Source organism: Nelumbo nucifera, chromosome 1, assembly GCF_055504915.1.
Source record: "Nelumbo nucifera cultivar China Antique chromosome 1, China Antique-T2T, whole genome shotgun sequence".
NCBI lineage: Eukaryota > Viridiplantae > Streptophyta > Magnoliopsida > Proteales > Nelumbonaceae > Nelumbo > Nelumbo nucifera.
This window is the reverse complement of record NC_142649.1, coordinates 141125763-141148848: the sequence shown is the minus strand read 5'-3', so window position 1 is coordinate 141148848 and position 23086 is coordinate 141125763. Positions and strand designations below refer to the sequence as shown.

The window sequence follows — 23086 nt, the reverse complement described above, 5'->3', positions numbered from 1 at the left end:
TTATTAGAGAGGATAAATAGGAATTAGAGATAACTTAGGAGAGAAAACATTTCTTAAATTAGAGATAATTTAGGAAATAAATAGGAATTAGAGATAATCAAAGATAATTTAAAAGAAAATAGGGGACAATGGTGCCAAGTTGTTGGATTGGGCGTGTAAAATAGATTAAGAGGTGTTTAGGAGGAATTTTAGGTGAGAGAAATAGTTTAAGAGAAATTTTAGGAGGGGGTTGGATAAGTGATTAGGAACATGAGAGAGAGAGGGAGTTGGAGTCAGGCTCTAGTGAAAAGGAGAGAGCTGCCACGTGGCTACATTGAATGGCTGGGAAGAGGTAAGGGAAGAAGGAGATTAAGTCCATGGTTTCTCCTTAGTGCTTTTTTGTATAGATACAAAAAAGTATACTTCATTATATATAAGTATAGATACAAAAAAGCACTAATAGGTCCGTTGTTGTAGAATGATCATCACAAAATATCAAACCGTTGCTAAAAGTGTATTTCTTTTGATGAAAGCCATTACAAAAATAAAAAAAATTAATGTCACCTGTTATTGTATGATAAAACCTATACAAACTTATACAAAATATTCATAGTAGTCTTGGTTCAATACACACTTTTAATAATTTTTTTTCACCACCCAAAAAAAAAGAAAAGAGAATTAACACAATTATCCTCATTGCGTCTAGATAATTGATTATATGCACGTGCATCATACTCACGACCTTCACTTTGGATCATAAACTTCAGCCTGTCATGTTCAACAAAAATGAATACATAAGGATTGATGCCAATAGTTAGATATATAAATTAAATAATGTAAGAGTTTTATATATATGCATTATACATTACCATTGATTTTACCCATGCAATGTGAGATCTAACTGTATCTCCAAGAATTACCATATTACCACATTTCCTCAACAAAAATAAGTCATTAATCATTATTGATTTTAAGGATATTTTGTACCATCCATGACCAAGTGATTCATCACCCATCACCTTTTGAGGATCTTCATTAACAAGTATACCTCTTGCCACCTCTTTCTTCAACTTCCCTATTTAATTGAGAATTTGGGACTTGCTGCACTCGATTTGTTTGAGATTGTTTTCTTTTTGATGCCCTAGAAAAAAAAAATTCAAGGGAATCAAAATCAGATGGTGCAACAAAGAAAGCCCATCTATGGTGTGGCCCTCAATATTCAGTCTTTCTTGAGGTGTGTCCCTCAATGCTAGATTGATAAGATCAAGTAAGTTGAGCACATAGTTCATAGATCATCTAAACCATTCACTCAAATATGAATCATTAAATGAAATGTAATTAAACTATGATTAGACGAATCAAATTCATAACTGAAGCAAATCTTAGCCCAGATCAATGTAATTAAACTATGACAAAGAGAAAATGTATTAAGTGTAAATATATATATATATATATATAAGAGAGAGAGAGAGAGAGTGAACAATCCTCAAGCATGCAGAAAAAGTGTGTCAATATACATGCACAACACATGATCATTCAACTCCTCTACATAAGATCAAAATAAGATGGCTGGCTGATGATCTGAAAAATGATATGAGGTCGGCCAAAAACAAATGAAATGAGGTCGGCCAACTCAACTCAACTCAACTAATAACAAAAGGTAAACACTTTTAATGGACCTGCTCTCAGCCATGACTGGTTCAAAGCCATGGCCTAAAGGGTACTACTACCCAACTCAATTCAACAAAGCTTGTTGCAATTATATGAGGTCGGTCAACTGTATCCTGTTCTGTCATTTCATTTCACTCTTTTAAGTTCATCAATAGATAGTAACTGAAAAAGATCAGATCTCTAAGTTACTCTTTCAGAAAAACCAGAGGTTAATAAAGAAAAAGAACAAGAGCCCAAATATCAGTTACTGAACAAGCTGCTGAACTAAATGCATTCAGAGTTTTGGAATGCCCTAGTCAGGAGAAATTGTTAAGGGTCTTAAATACCAGAATTTTGGTATTTTGTCCAAACAGCTTCACCACTGCTTGCAGTACCAGAACCACAACCTCCAACCATAACCATATATACACCTGACCTGAGCCATTCTCAAAAGAAAAACCTACCCTGTGCAAGTGGACACCATGACCCCAAAAGTTGAGGCTACTTGGGCTTCATTGAATAGAGATGGCTGTAGCCTAGTTAGTGTACCAGTCCTGGGCCTATAAGATAAGCTCACTTTAAGTTTCAACAACCAATAGTATGAAGACAGAGAGAGAGAGAGGGAGAGGGTTTGAAAAGACCAAAGTAATCACACGCACATCCTACCATGCATTGGGAACATCTCCCGTACTTATAAGTTATTATTCACAGGAGGTGTTCCCAATGCATGGTGGATGTGCCTGTGATACACCCATGTGTGAGGAGCAGAACCCGTTCCACAGTGCACATGCACCAGACTTATCAGAAAAAGAGTCCCGATCTACTAGAGATTGAAGACTTTAGCCCGTTGTACACGTCTTGTTTCTAGTTTCTAAGTAGATCTGGACTTCCAGAGTCTCACCCATATCAGTGGGTCTAGCTTGGGCTTTAGAGTTTAGACTAGTGGGTGATCCTCAAATGGGCCTCCCTGCTTTGTTCTTTTCAGAATGTCTGAATTTTGATGTACAAGCCTAGGGGGTCAAGCCCAATTATCTAGAATGGGCCCGTGAGAATGTGGGAGTCCAGATCCAATGGCATTTCGGGCACAATTTGACATTGTTTTAGTAAATCTGAGGGACTTACTGCCTTTGTTTTAGTTATGATGCTTATGCTTTCAGCACATTTTTGCTACATCCGGCAGTCCTTTGAGGCCACATGTCATGATTCTACTGGTCCAAACATGAAGGCCTAGCTTAATTGTTGCACAGAATTCTCACAATTTCCTGTATGTTTCTGGGTTAAATGTTGATAGGTAGCTGCTGGTCTTTCTCTTCAACTGGAGCAATGGAAGGAACAAATGCCAGTCACAGGAGACCTTATCAGCCTTTGGAACAAGAGCTTGTAGACTGTGATAAAACCAATTATGGATGTGAAGGGGGCTACATGGATTATGCTTTTGAGTGGATCATTAACAATGGAAGGATTGATACAGAATCAGATTATCCTTACACAGGAGTTGATGGAACCTGTAACACTACTAAGGTCTGCTCTCCTAACCACTTCTTACTCAAAATTTCTAATACCTGTCTTGGTTCTCACCTCCACTGAAATAAGTTGGTCCTAATGGACATGCATCTGCTTAAGGCAGATTCCTGTGATTCTATAGTAGTTCTTTACCACAACACTGCTTCAATAGAATTTGTTCTCTGTCTAATCTATATTTGTTCTGTTGATTAGGAGGAAAGAAAAATAGTAACTATAGATGGCTATGAAGATGTAGCTGAAGAAGAAAGTGCTCTTCTCTGTGCTGTTGTTAACCAGCCTGTTAGTGTGGGGATTGATGGTTCTGCACTGGACTTTCAATTGTATACAGGGGTAAGTTAAAAACATAAAGATTTTATAAGTGAACCATTATATTCATATCACCAAAAACCTGAAATTGTATACAGGGGTAACCAGCTCTTCTGTTTTAATGCTTTTCTACAACTAAATATATTAACTAACGTAAAGACCAAAACAATTCAAATAACAAAGCAATTGGGTAGTTATATTAACTCCTGTGAGTAACACGTCTTGGTGGTTTTATAACTAATATTTCTACCTTATTTTGTTGGGTTCGACTATGAGAAAAATAACTGACCAAAAAACTGAAATCATAACATTAAGGTGGATACTTCCCTATTCTTTTATTAATTTGGTGGGGCCGGGTAGGGGGTCAAAGTCAAATACAAAACATACTAAAATTTAATAAAGTCATAAATCATGTAGTAATTAGTTATAGAACCATGGTGACAAATTGACCTAACATGCATCCATAAGAATTTAAGGTAAGACCCACCCATGTCAGTTACAACCCAAAAGGTAAGGCAAAGAAAGAATAACACAAAATAGAATATAACAAGTCATACACAGAATTCTGAAACACACCAGATATCATAGCCTACATGAAGAACAACCTAACTCATAAACCAAGTTCTGATACCAAAAATTCGGTCTGCATTGACTGTAATTCCAAGATTTCGATTTTCCATATTATAAAACCAGGATAATTTGTGCATTCAGCAGAGTAATATAAATTAATTGAGACATACATATCCAAAGCACAAAGCAAAACCAAATCATAAAAATTAAGGTAGGTAAAACACAAAACCTATGATATACAAGTCTATTTAATTTTTCTACTGCAAATATGATCCAACCTAAGGGACCACAAAGTACAGAAAGTACAGCCCTGAGAGAGAGAGTCCATAAAGTCAACATAACGATTAAGAATAAGGGAAAGAATTAGCTAGATTGGCCCGAATATTACGTGTAAGACCAACCTTTTAAAGTTTTAATGGAGGGTCATCAGTTGTTCACGGCTGCAAACCCACCATTTTGATTAGCTCAACCATGTTACTGGTCTACTCCAACAGTGAGCTAGCTAGCTTAAGTAGTGCTGAAATAAACATAGAAATCAAACAGTTCTCATCTTCCTCATCATCATGTCTCATGGCACACTAGCAGAGAGCAAAACAAGAAAATTTCTCTCTTCTACTCTTCCTCCTCTTCATTCTTTGTTGTGGAACTGACCCTTCAAAGAAAAACAGTACTGGGCTGTTACATGACCACTACCCAATTGACCTAATAAAGTCAAAACTTCGAAACCTCTCCAAAGTTCAAACTATTTCTTGTAGCAATGTCAAACTAATAATGTGGGGAAGGTGGATTGTGGCCAAACCCACTCTCCAGTTTTACTTTCCACATATCATCAATTTGTGAGTTCTGGAACGGATGGATAAAATGAAGGCCTTGTTCCTTACTGAACAGTTTATCAAGATTTTAATAAATTAAATTAAATCTGGTTTTCACTTTTCAGCGGTTCTCTCTGCTTTGGATTGGGCATTTGGACCCACTTCCTATTCAGATCCTACAAATAGCCAAAACTGCTGTAACTTCTCCCATCCCATCAATTCCCATTTCTCTCTGGTACAAGCCTCCTCATCTCCATCTCTTTCTATGATAGCCTTTAATTGATTTTACTAGTTCAGTGAGACAGGACTCTTAAGAATATGTTTGATTTGAAGGAAAAGGTAGGGAAAGGAAGGGAAACATAGGGAAACCTATGCAAGGTTTGTAAAGGGAGGGTTTTCCTACATTTCCCTTTCTTTCCCTACTTTTTCCTTCAAACCAAACAAAGCCTAAATGGTTGGAAATAAGGTTGGAAAACTCATGGCTAATGGGAGAGAACAGGGATAACTTAGTAGAGTTACTTATCAGGTCATTTGAGTTTTCCAACTGTAATTAGAAATTCTAGTTATTGGTGAAATGCAACTAATTGGAAAGTGGAACTAATCAGTTTTCTGAGCTGTCAGATTGATGGTAGCCATACTCACAGATTATGACAAATAACAAAATGCAGTGAGATCTTATGTATTATAAACACCCGAATGGGGGCCCTGAAAAGGGTCCCATCCACACACTCTGGGCCTCTGGAATCTGGGCCCCTGAGCAATAGGGCGTAGAAAACTGATAAAATAAAAACCCTTGATAGTTGATATAATTAATGTTCATGGGTTTCCATTTTTATTAACTGAAAAGCACATGTGGGTACCATACCAACCAATATTAATATTATGCCTTGATTGAATAAACTGATAAAGCATTAAGCTATTTCTCTTGTCAGTTCTCAGGAGTTGTTTATTGGTCAGTGTAGAGCCTTTGGGAACTAACTTATCTTTCTAAACTGAATGTTTTGCAGAAGAAGAGGCCTCAACAGTTCGACTCCTTTGGAACCAGACAGCTATTCTTGTATTTTAGATTACATTAAGAGACTTGTGCCAGTGCTGTGACTGCTGGGGACCTGATCAGCTGTTTGAAGGAGTTGTTAGAGACCATTGGGACATGTTTGGGTTCAGAAGATTGGAGCTCATTCATGATCCTATTTTGGGCTCTACAGGAGAAAACTAATGTCTTGTGCATTGTCTCAAGGGAGAAATATAATTGGATCAAACACACAAGACAGTAGGGCAACTTGATTAATTGGCAATGGTGTATATCCAATATCATATAAAGCATGTCAATAGCACATTCCGTGGCATTTCAATATTAGAAAAGACAGCCAAAACAATAAACAAATTAAACAATGAAGTTATTACTTACATTCTTTTCCAAAGCAACCTAGATGTCACAAAGCCCAAACAAAATGCCTTATCAATATAATCAATCCTATAAAATCATAACAATCAATATAAGTAAATAATATTAGGGATAGGATAAAATAATTGTAGTATCAGAAATGAAATCATTTAAAGGAACCATATCTTAATATCTCAATTTAAATCAAAATGAATTTGAGCAGATTCGAGGTCCAAACATTGAATTGGACTCATCCAAATTAGTCCCATAAATTTTCTCCCTTTCCCATAAATTTGCATGCAGGCACACATGAGAGATGAGAAAGAAAATTCAATCAACTAAACTAAAGAAAAAAAAAAAAGAAAACAAGAGAGCAGATGTTAGGTACGATTGGATCGTGGTTTTGAATTAGGGTAAAATTGAATTTTTCTCAGCACAAAGATTTAAAGTCTTTTACCCTATTTAATATTAATTTGTATTTATAAAATAATTAACAATGTTTTGGAGATAAGGGATCATCTCCGTATGAAAGATAAGAAGGGAGATATTTCCAATACGCATTTACGCACCACTACTCTCGTCTGAATGGGGATGGGGCCTGGGAGAAGAGTTTTGCTGGTTGGGATATGGGCTAAAAGAAGGGAGCTGTCTGTTTTTATGGTCTGACCAATCAGATCTATTGTTGTTGTCCATGTCCATAGTAAAACGTGGAAAGTGACAAGACATCCAGGCCATTAGGCCATGCATTTACAGCTGCCTGTTTTTAATGGCGGTGACAGACACGTCTTACTTATGTCTGTGACAACTGCACCAAATCTCAAACCGCGTCAGTGCGGGAGAAGGGACAATTCACAATTGTTCATTTGTTCTACAGTCAACTACCTAATAAAAGGCCATTAACCATAAATCAATCACACTTCACACAGAACTTACAACCAGTTTCTCATTCTTCCAGTCCTACTATTCTAATCTCCGCTCAACAATTACCTATGGATTCTTCTTCCTTTCTTCTTCTCATGGGTTTCTCTTAAAATCTCTGTTTTGTTTTCTGGTTTTGAGCTCTTTAGCTATTGCTACTGTTTCGACTAGTAATTTCTACCAAGACTTCGACATCACATGGGGCAATGGTCGAGAAAAGATACTCAACAATGGGGAGCTTCTCACTCTGTCCCTTGACAAGGCCTCTGGCTCTGGCTTCCAATCCAAGCACGAGTACCTCTTTAGTAAGATAGACATGCAGTTCAAGCTTGTCCCTGGCAACTCAGCCGGCACGGTCACGGCCTACTACTTATCATCTCAGGGATCGACCCATGATGAGATGGACTTCGAATTTCTCGGCAACCTCAGCGGTGATCCCTATATTCTCCACACTAATGTCTTCAGCCAGGGGAAGGGAAACAGGGAGCAACAGCTCTATCTTTGGTTCGATCCTACAGCAGACTTCCACACTTGTTCCATTCTCTGGAACCCCCAACGCATTATCTTCTCTGTATGGAATAACCCATCAGAGAATTCAAGAATTCAGTATCCAATGGAAATTCTTTATAAATAAAAAGCACACAAACCAATCCCAAATTAGGGTGTATCGATCAGAAAAATAAAATCCCAAATCATAAATGGTATAAACTCATCATCGATATACAAATCAACGGGTGAAAAAGAAGTGAAAAAATAATCTTTGTGGAGAATCTTGTATCATTATGCAAAGGCACAACCATATATACACCTACCGTTTTTGTTAAAATGTCAGCCCACTGCTCGCCACTTTTAAGGACAATAGGAATTTTTTCATCCACTTCAATTCACATTATATCTTAGCCTTAGGAGCGCGATCGTTGTGACAACGGGCAGCTTGCCCAATCAGAGTCATAATAAGCATACAAGTGCAAATCGCTATCGGCAATACTATACCTTGTCTAAGATATCATTTCATATATTGCACTACACATAGAGCTGCCTCCCAATGTTCTTGCCGCGGGCTTTGCATGAATTGGGTCAGCATATGAACACAATAGCACAACTCAGGTCGTGTGATGGTTAAGTATATCAACCTCCCTACTAGTCTTCGATACTGATTTGGATTGTGCATTAGAACACCCTTGGCCAACGCAAGATGATGATTCTGTTCAATGGGCACTAACATTGGTTTGGCTCCCAATAGCCCACATTCCGAGATAATGTCCAGGGCATACTTTCGTTGAGATAAATATATTCCATTAGGACCACGAGCTACTTCAATACCTAAAAAATATTTGAGTGGACCCAGATATTTCATATGGAAGCATCAACTGAGATACTCTTTGAATTTCATAATGGCTACAATATCATTTCCCCCAACAATCAAATCATCAACATATATCAGCACGTGCAGACGAACATAAGTGAACAAAGAGTAGTCATGATACGATTGAACAAACCCGAACTGTATCAAGGCCGCTGTTGATTTCGAGAACCAACATCTGGGAGTCTAACGTAATCCATAGAGAGATTTCTTCAGTTTGCACACTTTTGTTCGATTCTTAGATGCAAAACCTAGCGGCAACTGCATATATACCTCCTCATCCAAATCCCTATGTAAGAATGCATTATGTATATCCATCTGATGCAACTCCCAGTTCTTAGTGGCTGCCACGACTAAGAAAATGCAGACTGTCGTCATTTTGGCCATAGGAGTGAAAGTCTCATTATAATCTAACCCCTCAACCTATCTATTTCCAAGAATAACTAGCCGAGCCTTATGTCATTCAACCGTCCCATCTGAATTATATTTGATCTTATAAACCCATTTACTCCCTATTGCCTTTTACCCGAGAGGTAGAGTTTCCAATGTCCAAGTACCATTATCCTCCAGTGCCTGGATTTTCTTCCTCATAGTTTCCCTCCATTTCTCACTTTTCATTGCCTCCGAAAAGTTGGTGGGCTCAACTCCTGCAGTGACTGCAGCTAAGAAAGCTTGATGTCTAACAAAGAAGTTAGTACATGTCACATAATTCACTATGGGATAGGGAGTCGTACCTGAGGACTCTGATTCAGAGTTGGCTTGAGTGTGAATGGGGTTTTTCAAACATTGAGAAGTGTAGGTCACGTAGGGCTTCAACAAAACAGACGGCGTGTGATGCCGATGTCCCCTACCAAGTTGCTCTTCTGGTGCCGTTTGTGGTGCTGGATCCACATTAATTCTGTCATCACTGCCATTCATTCCCACTTCCTGCACACTCTCTTCTTCTCCATGCTCCTCCTCTCTTCCATCGTCATTATTCTCAAGGCTCCCCCTATCATAGATGTCGGCTGCATCACTCCCCTTGTCTTTATTCCCTCTGTGGCTGTGTACAACATCATCATTGACTGTGGCATCAACTACTGCAATGGCCGGGCCAGGTTTGTCTCCCAGAGTGGCTTCTGAACCAGTGACATGGAAATATATTTTCATGGAAGACTACATCACAGGAGACAAAATATTCACCTCTTTCAACATCATATACGCACCAACCTTTCTTTCCGTAGGGATAACCCACAAAAACACATTTCCTACTCCTTTCTCCAAACTTATCCTTGTCTCGAGGACTACAATGAGCATAGCAGAGACAACCAAATACTCTCATGTGCTCGTATTGAGGTGGTGTCCCAAACAGTACCTCATACGTAGTCTTCCCGCCAAGTACAGAAGAAGGTGTCCTGTTTATCAAGTATCCGGCGGTTAAGGCACACTCCCCCCAAAAACCAATGGGCAAGCCTACTTGAAATCTTAATGCTCTCGCAACATTCAAGATATGCCTATGTTTTCTCTCTACCCGACCGTTTTGTTGCGGTGTCCCAACGCACGAAGTTTGATGCAGAATGCCATGAGTCTCAAAATATGATTTCAACCTTTTAAATTCTATTCCATTATCACTTCGAACAGTCCTGACTTGCTTGCCAAACTGGCGTTCTGCCATGGCACAAAATTTCTCAATAATATGTGCTACTTCACTTTTGTCCAATAACAAGTAAACCCACACAACACAAGAATAATCATCAACAATGGTTAGAAAGTAAACTGCACCACAAGAGGCAAGTACTTTATAGGCACCCCATGTATCACAATGAATTAGAGAGAAACAATCATCAACTTTATGTTTACTTTCAGGAAAAATTTCCCGTGTTTGTTTTGCTCTGTAACAAACATCGCATGGTTTATCTCCTTCAGTTCTACTATTTAATTTATCTGCTTTAGGAAGAAAAAATAATATCTCTTTAGAAGGATGCCCTAATCTGCGATGCCATAACTCCCATTCATCCATACCTCTTGTTCTATTCGCCTGAACAGGTGCTGCTCCTCTAAAATGATAGACCCCATCACACTGCTTACCCACTCCGATCAGACTCCTTGAGGTTTGGTCCTATATCACACATAGCTTGTCAGTAAAAGTGACAGTACAATTTATCTCTCGCAACAATTTTGCTATGAAAATAAGGGTGTAGTTCATTCTTGGTACAAAAAGCACATGATGTAGATAAATATTTCCACCCAAATGTAAAGTCCCTTCCTTCACTGCAGTGGTTTGCTTCCCATTGGGAAGTCCCACCGAACACGGTGTAATATTCCGTGCATCCATCAATAAGTCAATTTCTCCAGTCATATGGTGCGACACCCCGGAATCAATTATCCAATCAGTAGAATATTTCTTACTAGAGAGTTTTTCATTAGTCCTGGTTTTGTAAGCATCAAACATGTTTACGAGAATCTACCACTGCTCGTCATTAAGCCCGTTTAGTCCGGTCCTATCTCCGTCAGTTACGACTGCATTAGCAGCCACCTCACACCCTGCCGATGACTGAGCAGCATGAGTTTTTGCTGAACTTCGGTCACGTCTGCCAGAAGGTCCAACATACTTACTCGAACTATCACCGTCCCTACTGCAAATGGTCGTCGCTGTTTCCCTCCCTAACGTCATGAAAGCGTTAATCCGTCCAGACATTGTCAACTTCGTTCACGTCAACGTATCAAAATAAAAAAAAGGAAAGAGAGTCGTCAGCAAGCGCGCCACCCATCAGACCTCTGCTGAGTCATGGGGTATTGGTCGTGCCGTCCAGCGACAACCAACAGAGGTGTCAGAGGTTTTTCTTCATTAAAATCTTGACTCTACAGCGGGAAGAGGAGTTGTAGCGACAATCTTTCTCTCTTGTTCTCATCGAATTCGATGAAGCATCGGTCCTTCGTATTAATTTCCGATTCCCGAGTTTTGATACCGTTCGGGGACAAGGGGTCCCAGTTCTCTTGTTCCGTCGATCGATTTCAGACATCAACAGAGGCAATAGCAACAACGGCCAATCCACTGTTCATTAGCGTCTTCTTTCGAACCCGAAACCGGAGGCAATGGCGACAAAAAAAGGAACGCATGATGGAGCAGTTTCTCTCATCCTCTTTGTGTTCTTCTCAGAAATCATGACACTGTTCATTGTCTTGAAAACCAGAGCGGCAGTGGATCTGAAACCGATGTCCCGCGGGCATTGAGAAGACATCTTCCGCGATCAAGATCCTCAAGCAGGTCAGTGCTTATCTCGATGTGGGTAGCCATGCGATCCGACCAGGAAAGGGTAAGATGAGGTACCGTCGAAACATTTCTCGCAAGGGTCCTCTCATTGTTTATGGCACTGAGGGTTCCAAGATTGTGAAGGCTTTCCGCAACATCCTCGGTGTCGTAGTTGCCAATGGGAGAGAAGAGGAGGAACAGTTCTCGCCGCCGCTGGTTCCGCTCGAACATGGAGAGAAGAGGAACAGTAGCTTCGCCGCCACTCTTCTGGGTTAGGTTCGAATGGAGGGGACGAGCTACAATGCCGATCTAGAAAAACTAGAGTGCAAGGTCTGGACTCTGCCGGCGCCAAGCGAATGTAGTGTTGCTCTCAGCAACTTCGTTACGACTCTGATACCATGAAAAAATAATCTTTGTGGAGAATCTTGCGTCATTATGCAAGGCACAACCATATATATACACATACAATCGATGCCTGAAATTTAGGAGTAGGAGACTCACTTGTAGTAGTAACCTACCTACTAATCATAACTAGCTAAAGACACCTAGGGAACTACCAGAATTTGTGCCTTGATACATGCTTATCCATGCTTATCCAGAATTTTCTAGTCCATGAAAAATTCCAATAAGAAGAGTGAAGAAGTTGATAGCTGCTACCTTGGTCTTGGTCTCGATGAACAAACCCTAGTGGACAGACCGCCAACGAGCCATTCACCGGCAAAAGGGTTGAAGAAGTGGAAACTGAGAGGCGCCAATCTCTCGAAATGACCCTGGGAGTTTCTACGTTGTGGATGATGAATGCTTTTTCCAGAGAAAGTGAGAACAACTTTGATTGAAGAGAGGATGTGTTATAGAGAGAGAGAGAACATGAGAGCTGAAGACTTGAAGAAGCGGGAGCAAGAATATTGCACGCAAGTTTTCGAACGAACCCGCGTAAATTAAGTTGCCACGGTTTAATAGTTTCTTAATAAAAAATTAACATGCATTGCAATGGTGGAGCCAGGAAATCGTGGCCAGGCTGAATACAAAAAACAGGAATATTGCCACGGATGATATATTCCGTTGTTATATATAGTCTTTTAGCCATGGTTTTTGTCCGTTGTTATATATTCACATTCACCCTAATTGAACATTTGGAAAATTATCAAGCCAAACATAATTTTTTTTTCCATTTTTTGTCTATTTTATCGGTCAGACATTTTGACAATGGTACTGATGCAGCACAATCGAGGCACTCCCAGCTGACTGAGAGTTGGCTCCTAGCTGTGACGGATGGCACTTGAGAGGAAGGGGAAGGTGAAGGGTTCCCGGGGAGCTCTCCCGGAGGGAACACTCCGATGCCTAAGTTAGAACTCTGAGGAAAACTCAAAGAAGACATAGAGAGTTAAGAGTGCTGAAAGTGCTAGCTTCAATACCTTTGTTTCGTGAGGGTCGGGGTCCTTTTATATCGGAGCTTGGTCACATCAGGCGTAACCACCATTGCCCTATCCGTTACTGCCAAGGCAGGGGTGGCAGGTGCAGGCTGCTGCTACAGGCTGCTACTGCAGGGTACGAACTCGTCAGGTGTGCCATGCCTTTCAGAGGCGGCAGGCAGAACGCCGCCTACAGTTTGCTGAGCTACTGTGCATCAAACCACCTGGGGCAGGTTTGCCCTGCATCGAGGTGCCCGCACTGGAGGCAAGCCTTAAGCAAGTACGAACAGGAGTCTTGATGGTGTTGTCCCGAGGTGTTTCTCCCTCAGGACACTTAGCCAAAAGTTGGGGTGCTTCCTTCTTAGGAAGGGAGAGCTTGGAGTCCCTTAGGAGGAGCTCGGGTCTCAAGGGAGAGCTCGGGTCCCTCTGTATGGGGGAGATCGGGGTGCTCCACCCTCGGGTTCGGGGTGAGTTGGGCCTTGCTTCCCGACAAGCTGTCACACCCGCCGAATCGTTTGGCCGGGCCTCGGCGAGCTCGCCGCGCCAAGTGGTGGCCAGGTTGTCACGCTGAATTGTCACTTATTCCAGGTCATGTCCATGTGTCCCTGTGCTACAAGGTCGGGCCAAATCACCCTACATCAATTGCCCCCCACTCCCCGTGCTAGGGGTGTTGACCTAGCGCGGGGAGTCCACAATCTGCCGGGTGGATTTGGCTCGGAGTCCAAACTTTCTTGTCTGCCATCTCATAGGTTGGACCGGTCTTCTGCTCGGTTCTGCCAGGCATAGCTCGGGTCGCGTACGGTCTATGCATGGACATCACGCGAGTTATAGACTCCGCAGACGTCAAAAAATGTGCTAAACTGATTTTCCTTTGCCATAAATCTTCAGCTATAGTTTTGAGCTCGCGTCCAAAGCCTCCAGCTCGGGTCAGTTCTTCCCAGTCCGGTCCATCTCTTTTCGGTGAGTCACCCTAGCTCTTCTTCGGTTTCGTTATGTATTCCTTTGATAGCCAGTTAGATGAGCCCGAGGTGCCCGAGGTGGGTACCTCGGCTCAGGTTAACCTTACCGAAGTCCAGTCCCCTGAGGCATGGGTGGCCTCGGGTAACTTGGCGTCCACCTCTCACCGAGGTCGGATGCCAGACAGGTTCGGGCCTTCCACAATGACCTTGGAGAGGCTCCGTCAACTCATTCAGCAGTACAACCTGCCTAGGGAGTACACCTACAGTATTCCCGCGGGTAACTTCCCATGGGAGCACGGCCCTGACGAGGTTGTAATCTTCTGTGAGCAGCTCTTAGCCGGGCTGTGTCTTCCCTTCCATCCACTCATAGTGGAGGTCTTGAACAACTTCAAGGTTACGATAGACCAACTTCACCCGAACTCGATCCGTAACGTGGTCGGGACCATCTCCCTTTGCTACGAGTATGTCCTCCCCTTGAACATACTCTATTCTATCCTCACCATCAAGAAGAGCGCTTCATGCGTTCTCCCCGAGCATAGAAGGGCTTACTACCTGTCCCCTCGCCTGGGGTTCAAGTTGATGCATAAGCTTCCTAGCAAGATCCCAGTCTAGAAGCAAGACTACTTTGTAGTCTGGAACCCTGCGGGGTGGCCCTTCCCTACCCACTGGAGGGTGGCTATCCAAGACCTCGGCATCATCCTCGACAGGAAGACCAAGGAGACATTCCAATCGTGGGCTGAGGTCGGTTGTAGTTTCAAGGACTTCATCACCGAGAGTATGCTCATCCAGACCGGCTTGAGTCCAGGTAGGTAATTATTTCCTTAGCTGTCTGGTCTGCTCCTTTCTTTTACTCGAGTATTAATGCCGAGCTCTGTTGCAGGTCCCATGGAGGCAAACAAACTTAAGAGAGATCGGCTCTTCAAGCACATGAAGGGAAGGAAGAAGCGGGCTGCTAAGAGAACCCGTATCAAGTCACCTCCAGCCCCTGCTCCCGAGCCCAAGCTACCTTCGGCGCAAACCTCCGAGCCCGAGCTCCCTGGGGCTCCTCCGATTATTGACTTGGAGGAGGAAATACCACCTAGGGAGCCTGAGACTTCGGTCGAGCCCGCTATGAGGGCGGCAGCTGAGCTAGAAGTAGCCACCAGGGTTGCTGACTGATGAGAATAAAATTTATCATATTTTTATCCCCAAATATTCAGTCTTTTATACTGAATTAGTACTTAATTGGACTCATATTTCTTGTATTTCGGTGCAGGGCAAGGAAAGAAGTCGCAAGAAGGAAAACAAGGCTAATCGGATGATTTTTCACAATTTCGGCAATGTTCAGTAAACTGGACCTAACTTTCATATCCGGGCTCCGATTGGGCTGATTCAAAATTTATTAGAAAGATAAGAGAGAAAGATACAACTTTTATGTTTTTGGATTTCTCAGATTCGGCCTAAATCGAAGATAAATCTGGGCCCAAACTCGGAACAATTTCGTAGTAAGGCCCAGTTCACAGCTGAAGCCCATTTCGCAGAGAAACCTTGTGGCGGTCCGAGTTATTAAAGCAGCCCACTCGAATTCAAGAATCCAAAGAATCCTCTTAGATTCAAATTTTAAATGTAATTCTAGAGAGTTAAGGAAGATTGAGATCATGAGATAAGAGATAAAGATAAGATAGGATAGGATGAGTTTGAATAAAAGCTGAATTATCCATTCTTGAGATAACTCCAAGTAGTTGTAAACTAAATCAAAGGATGGGTGTACCAATCTGAGGGGGATCACGAACTGAATTGAGGATCTATGAAGAAAAGATCAAGAAATCAAGAAACTTGAAGAAGAAGGTGGCGGCAAGGAGAAGAGGAGATCTCAGCACCATGGGCGAATTCATTTCTTTCTTTCCTCTTGTTTGCTTTAATTCTTTTATCATGAACTAATTTATTTTTAGCTAGAGCTATGGAAAGCCTAACCATGATAATGAATATATTTTTATCTTTCTGATCTATTCAAGATTGTGATTTCCATATAGTCTATGAATTATCTTGCTTAATGCTATTAGGAGTGACCATCTTTTAATTGATCAGGCGTATATGAATGAATCGAGAGAGGAATTCATATAGATGACCACATAATTCATGGTGTGAATTGAATGGTACATAGGGGTATATACACATGATTCATCTGAATATAATAGTTTTTCCTTGGACCTAATGCACTTCTATCTTGAGAACTCTAGTCGAGAGATCGAAGGGTTACCTGATAGAAGTAGTTTTAGTATATCTCGAGAGAGAATATTAAATAAAATTGGAAAGACTTCAGCTTATGGGAATGACTAAATGTCTTGGATAATCTCATCCATTAATATTCATTGGAATGGTTAGGTGGACCAAAAGCCCTAGCGATTTCACCTATTGCATATTCGGTTAGTGATTGCCATTGTTTTTATTTTCTTGTTCGATTTTCAGTAGTCCTTTACTCTTAAATTTGAAATTTGATTGTCCAAATAATTAGGGGTGGCTGTAGTTCAAATACTTATTTTGTTAAATCCTCGTGGGGATGATATTTTATTAAATCCTCGTAGCAACCAAAGTCTCAACCGAGCCCATTCGTATAGCCAAGATGGCGGTTTCCAACTCGGGGAACCCGGATGGGGGCCGAAGTATCTTGGTCCCCCAGTGCGGCATTTGAAAAAGCAAAGGGGTTGTTTACAACGAGGAAATCTCGCTCTGGGCTGATATGCTTAACCCTGCTCAGCTCGGGGCCCGGGCTGCCACCCACACTATGGTGGTAAGTTCCTTTTCTTTCATATATATGTACTTTTCTCCGGTACTAACTAACTTCCTTTGTCAAGTGAACTATGTCGTGCACGCCCTTGGTCTTCAGTCCGAGAGGAACCTGAAGCGGGCTCTGACCGCCGAGGAGTCTTCCCGTGCTGCCCATACCGATCTATGGGCAGCTCATGAGCAAATCCACCGGTTGGAGAGCGGCGCCAGGGGCCAAAGGGACATTATTACGATGCTGACAATGGAGAGAGACGAGCTAGCATGGGAAAAGGACACACTGAGGGGCGAGGTGGAGGCCCTCAAAGCAGAGCTGACACACGAGAAGGGTGTGCTGAGGGGTGAGCTGGACGCGCTCAGGGTAGAGGCGGAAGGCCTTAAGGAGAATAAGAAGGCCCTCCTGCACGAGGTGGAGTTCCTCAAGGTGGACCTCAAAGAGAAGACCGAGATCTTCACTCAAGCGATAGAGGAGAAGAAGGTCAAGGCTGTCGTGGAGTAAATCCAGTCTGATAAGTTTGATGCCGTTCTAGGGGAGGCTTACCACAAGGGGTTCAACCTCAGCCGGTGGTTGATAAGGCACACGTACCCCGAGCTTGACACAAGTGCCATCACCACGTCGAAGAAGCGGACGCCCTTAACCAGCCCGAAGATCTTGAAGAGGTCTCACGCGGAGATGAAGAGCCCTTGAAGTGATTGTCCTTGTATTCCGAGCCTGCGAGCTCAGTCTTTGTAGTAGTTTTTATTTTTTTTTTGCAAGCTCACTGTACAAAACTTACTTGTTAATGAAGTTGATCTTTCTTTCCCAAGTGTTGTTTTATCCGAGCTATCATGGTTGAGTATGCGAGATGATTGACATAGTAGGGCGTAGTGAGGCACATGCCCGAACTGTCTCGTGGCGTGCACTGAGGTGATTGGCAGTGAGGCATAGTAAGGCATGTGCTCGAACTTTCTTCTGGTCATATGCCGAGGTGAGCTAAGCGTTGCAAAATCTGCTGGTCTGCTTGCGCCCTTGATGTATCATGTACTGTGGTGCCGAGCTCCTTGGTCAGATCGGTGCCTTAGCTCCTTAGAATTTGTTCGTGTCATAGGGGTGGCTAGGTTATTATGCCAGAGTCTGTTAGTTCGGCATTTTGGCCCTTGAGCCTTGAGAGGCCCGTGGCCTGCTCTCGATGTCCGCCCATGGCATAGGAGCAATTGGATTTTATTGTGCTGAGGTCTCTGTCAACTCGGCGTTCTGGCCCTTAAGCCCTGAGAGTGACTCGTGGTTCACTCAGTTATTTATAGGTAATACTCCCTTAAGTTGACAATATTCCATGCCCGAGGTACTTGTTCCCCTTCCAGGGTTTCGAACTCGTACGTTCCTTCCCCGAGTACTCGCTTTACTCGATAGGGTCCTTCCCAGTTTGGACCGAGATTGCCAACACCGGGCTCAGGCACCATAACCTTACGGAGAACCAAGTCGCTAACGCGGAGAGTCCGCTTTTTGACCTTGGTGTTATAGTACCAAGCTACACTTTGCTGGTAGGCTGCGGTCCTGATGTATGCGAGGTTCCGTACTTCTTCAAGCAAGTCGAGATTGGTGCGTAGCTCGTCTTCATTCGCCCTATCATCATGCGCTTCTACTCTCAGTGAGAGGACTTCGATCTCGGCTGGAATGACTGCTTTGGTGCCGTAGGTGAGGTTAAAGGGGGTTTTTCCTGTGGTGGTCTTTTCTGTGGTATGATAGGCCCATAATACACTAGGCAGCTCGTCTACCCATAGTCCCTTAGCTCGGTCTAGTCGTGCCTTTAGTCCACGGAGAATAGCTCTATTCGTGACTTCTGTCTGACCATTTGGCCTGAGGGTGCGCCACCGAAGTGAAGTTCTGCTGAATTCCCATGTCTCGGCACCAGTTTTGGAATTTGACGTCTTCGAACTGTTTACCATTGTCGAAGATCAGTACCTGAGGTAATCTGAACCGACACATAATGTTCTTCCAAAAGAAGTTCTGCACATTCCGGGCTGTGATTGTTGCGAGAGGTTCAACTTCGACCCATTTCGTGAAATAGTTGACTGCCACCACCAGGAACCTCCTTTGTCTTGTACCTAGTGGGAATGGCCCGAGTAAGTCAATTCCCCATTGTGCAAATGGCCATGGGCTAGTGAGGTACTTTAGGTCAGCGGCTGGTCGGTGGTGGATGTTGGCATGCTTTTGACACTTGTCGCATTTTTTGACGAGCTCGGTCGCATCTGCCTTCATCGTTGGCCAATAATACCCCTATCGTAGTGCTTTCTGAGCGAGGGCTCTGCCCCCCAAATGTCCACGCACAAGCCCTCATGAGTATCACAGAGGACGAGCTCGGCTTCAGAGGGTCGCAGGCAGCGCAGGTTAGGGAGCGTGTAGGATCTTTGGTACAGCCGCCCGTCTATCATGATGTATTTGGCTGCCTGACGCTCTACCCTCCTGGCGGCATTACGATCTGCGGGAGGGTCCCGTGTAGCAGGAAGCTCGTGAGCAGATCAATCCAGCTCGGCTTTGCTTGAACAATAGGAGTGACCCCAGCGACCTTCTCTGCCCCCCTGAGAATTCTAGGCCAAGGCAAGTTCTCTATATACATAGTCCTCATGGTGTTATCACCAGTGCTGGCTAACCGGGATAGGGCATCAGCCTCAACATTCTCTGACCTCAGGAATTGCTAGATGAAGTGTGACCGAAAGTTGAGCAGAGCTCCTCTTACTCTAGCTAAGTATGCTACCATGGTTGGCTCGCGAGCTTCGTACTCACCCATAACCTGATTGACCACGAGTTGGGAATCGTTGCAGATGACAATGTGTTTGGCTTTCACTTCCTTTGGCAGATCCAGCCCAACTAGTAGCGCCTCATACTCTGCTTCGTTGTTGGATGCCGCAAACTCAAACCGTAATGCGTACTCCAATTTCACACCACTTGGCCCGTATAGAACGATCCCAGCCCCGCTGCCCTGCCGGTTTGATGAGCCATCTACATGAAGGATCCAGGGTTCCTCATCCCAGTTCATGCTTGGCCTAACTAGGAGAGAGGCCACGCTGGTTGCTACTTCACGGTGTTTGAGCTCAACCAGCCCGGGAACCCCGGGCTCAACCGCACTGGGGGCCTCGTGTTCCACCAGCCTAGGGACTTTGGAGCTAAAGGTACATTTTGCGATGAAATCTGCTAAGGCTTAGGCCTTGATAGCAGTTCATGGCTTATACTGGAGTTCGTATTCTCTGAGCTCGATGGTCCACTTTGTCAGCCTTCCCGAGACCTCGGGCTTGAGCAATACTTGCCTCAGAGGTTTGTTGGTAAGGACAACGATGGTGTGAGCTTGGAAGTACGGGCGGAGCTTCCGAGCTGCTATGACCAGGGCATAGGCTAACTTTTCTATATCTGGGTACCTTGTTTCTGCTCCCTGCAACACTTTACTAACATAATAGATGAGTCATTGGACCCGATCTACTTCTCTTATTAGTACCGAGCTGACCACCTCATCACTTGCCGAGAGGTATAGTTCTAAAACATCACCCACCTCGGGTCGGGTTAAGACTGGGATGCTGGTGAGGTGCTTTTTGAGCTCGTCGAACGCGAGTTGGCACTCTTCGGTCCATTCAAAGCCTTTGCGTTTTATGGCCTTAAAGAAGGGCAGGCAGCGATCTGTTGACTTGGACATAAAGCGGCTCAAAGCGGCTAACCGGCCGTTCAACTTCTGGACCTCCTTTAATTTCTGGGGTGGTCTCATTTCTAGGATGGCTTTAATTTGTCCGGGTTGGCCTCAATGCCTCACCGGTTAACGGTGTACCCTAGGAATTTACCCGAGGTGACAACGAAGACACACTTGTTGGGGTTTAGCTTCATATTAAATCTACGCAAAATTTCGAAAACTGAATGTAGATCTTGTATTAATTCATGTGAAAATTGGGTTTTGACGACCATATCGTCTACATAACACTACTTTTTTTGCCAATTAGTGGCTCAAACAGTTTGTTTACAAGTCTTTGAAAAGTGGCCCCAACGTTTTTCAACCCGAAGGGCATGACCTTGTAGCAGTACAGGCCAGACTCGGTTATGAAAGCAGTTTTCTCTTCATCAGCTGGGTCCATCCTGATCTGATTGTAGCCCGAATAGGCGTCCAGGAAGCTCAGCAACTTGTGCCCCGAGGTCGCGTCCACCAGACGGTCGATCCTGGGAAGTGGGAAGTAGATCTTTGGGCAAGCTCGATTCAGGTCTGTGTAGTCAACGCACATGCACCATTTACCATTGGCCTTTTTCACCAGAACGGGGTTGGGCACCCAGCTCGGGTAATGAACTTCCCTGATAAAATTGGCTGCAAGGAGCTTCTCGACCTCCTCATCGACTGCCCTCCACTGCTCTGGGGCTAAGTTGTGTTTCTTCTGTCTAACGGGCCTAACTACAGGATCAGTGTTGAGCCTATGAGTTATAATGATGGGGTCTATGCCAGGCATTTTTGCCGCTGACCATTCAAAAACATCTAAATTTTTGAGTAAGAAATTTACCAGTTGAGATTGTAGGGGTTCTTCAATAGAAGCACTGATCTGAAGTACCCAAGCTGGGTCCTCTGCCGAAGCTGGGATGGAGATGGTCTCTTTCGTAGGCATGGCTCGCTTCGCGAACTATTCCGTAGGTCGTTCTATCTCGAGGTCGTCTGCTACCTTGGCCTTTCTTTTGAGGGCGGCTACATGAAGGGATGAGAGATCCATCCTATGGACGCCCAAAGATTGCGGAATAAGGGGCGAATTTCAAAAAATTTATCTCTCCCTTCAATTGGGAATCATATTCCCTATTTAGAAAATCATATTTTCAAGGATCAATCTTGAACCATAAACTGAACCAGATCTGAACCAAAAAAGAGTGGGAGAGGATTATACCTGATACGGAGAAATACTATCTTCCAATGGAGGTGTTCACGCCCAATGAAGGATCCAAAATCTGCTCCCACTGAAGATGGCGCAGTGAAGGATAGAGCAGAATCAACAATGTTCTTCAAAAGAACTTGACCCTTCGCAAGAATCAACTGAACGGCTTGTGAGTACAGCTCCAACCAATCTTTTCCAAAAGGATTGAGATCAAGATCAAATCTTGATTACTCCCAAGAACTGGAGATTGATCGGAAGGAATGACAATGGCAGGAAGGTGGCGGCAAGAGAGAATTCGTAGTATGCAGGAAATCTCTCAATCTCTCTTTCTTTAAGAGAAGAATGTTGTTGATCATGTAAAAGGCTGCCGCCCCCTTCCCCTTTTATAATCTCAAAGGGATCAGCTCCTAATCAGATTAGGAGTTGCTAATCCAAATCATATTTGGGTTAGAAGTCCCTTAGTGATAAGGGATAATCCTTATCTTATCTGCAGATCAGATCAGCTATTTCCTAATATAATTAGGAGGTTTCCAGATCTAAATCTCATTTAGATCTTGGACTCTCTGAGCGGATAGGGTCAAAGCCCAATCCTTTTAGCTGACCCACTTCAGAATTCGCCCCATTTAAATGACCGATCAAATCAGCCCAGTTCGAAATGGGCTTAAGCCCCATTTAAGGTTATGTACTCAAAAAACCTTCCAAACTGCTACCCAGTTGGGCTTCCTTGTATGGCGTGGGACCCAAGCATTGATCTACACATCAGCCACATGGGTTCAGCCCAGCCTTTGTTACAAGGCCTGGCCGAATGCACTGCTGAAGACAGTGTACCCCCTGAAACCCATCAAATGGGCTACATGGGCCCAACACTTACACTAAGTGGTCCCTGGGCCAAGCCACCTTGTAACACCCAGGGACTGTGGGCAGATGCAAGATTAGCCCATCAGGTGTTATCCTCAATGGTTTTACACTTAACCTCTCAGCCCATAATGATCATACACTGCTCGACAAGAGAGGACCTCTCCCTCGGCTGCAAGGAACAGTGTTGCACTCTCCACTAATATGGATCCCGGGAATTAAAACCTTTTGCCAACCTTTTAGAAACCATAATATATATACTTTTATATCTCATATAAAATATACTTTGCAAAAAAACAAATCTCAACGATTGAAATCGGCTGCCGGCAGTCTTGGTTTCCATCAGTGAGAGTGCATCCCTGATCATTACCTTTGTCCGACAAAGGGGCTGATCCTATCACTATGATCACCCACTCAGATGAATTCTCGAACTGTCCCAACATACCCAGGTTTTGACCCCCGCTAAGGATCTCACTGATTGGTACATCAA

The 23086-nt window shown here is 43.4% G+C and overlaps 1 protein-coding gene, 1 long non-coding RNA gene and 2 pseudogenes across 3 annotated transcripts; 3 read left to right on the top strand and 1 right to left on the bottom strand.

The window, feature by feature from the left end:
* Positions 1 to 23086, top strand: part of LOC104590607 (cysteine-rich receptor-like protein kinase 25) — a 70972-nt pseudogene that overhangs the window by 23638 nt on the left and 24248 nt on the right.
* LOC148803909 (uncharacterized) lies at positions 493 to 8361 on the bottom strand. Of its 2 annotated transcripts, none has more exons than XR_016080288.1 (4): positions 7956 to 8361; positions 6250 to 6315; positions 849 to 1120; positions 493 to 747 (listed from the first exon to the last, which is right to left on the bottom strand). It is a non-coding gene; the product is annotated as an uncharacterized LOC148803909 (long non-coding RNA). The 2 variants fall into 2 exon arrangements; XR_016080289.1 differs by having other exon boundaries at positions 967 to 1120; positions 7956 to 8359.
* Positions 2914 to 3510, top strand: LOC104590608 (cysteine proteinase mucunain-like). The gene is made up of 2 exons (XM_010249325.2): positions 2914 to 3150; positions 3346 to 3510. Exons 1-2 carry the CDS (start codon positions 2953 to 2955, stop codon positions 3490 to 3492), a joined length of 345 nt encoding a protein of 114 aa, XP_010247627.1. The 5' UTR covers positions 2914 to 2952; the 3' UTR covers positions 3493 to 3510.
* On the top strand, positions 6811 to 7913 carry LOC148803910 (xyloglucan endotransglucosylase protein 1 pseudogene; annotated as a pseudogene).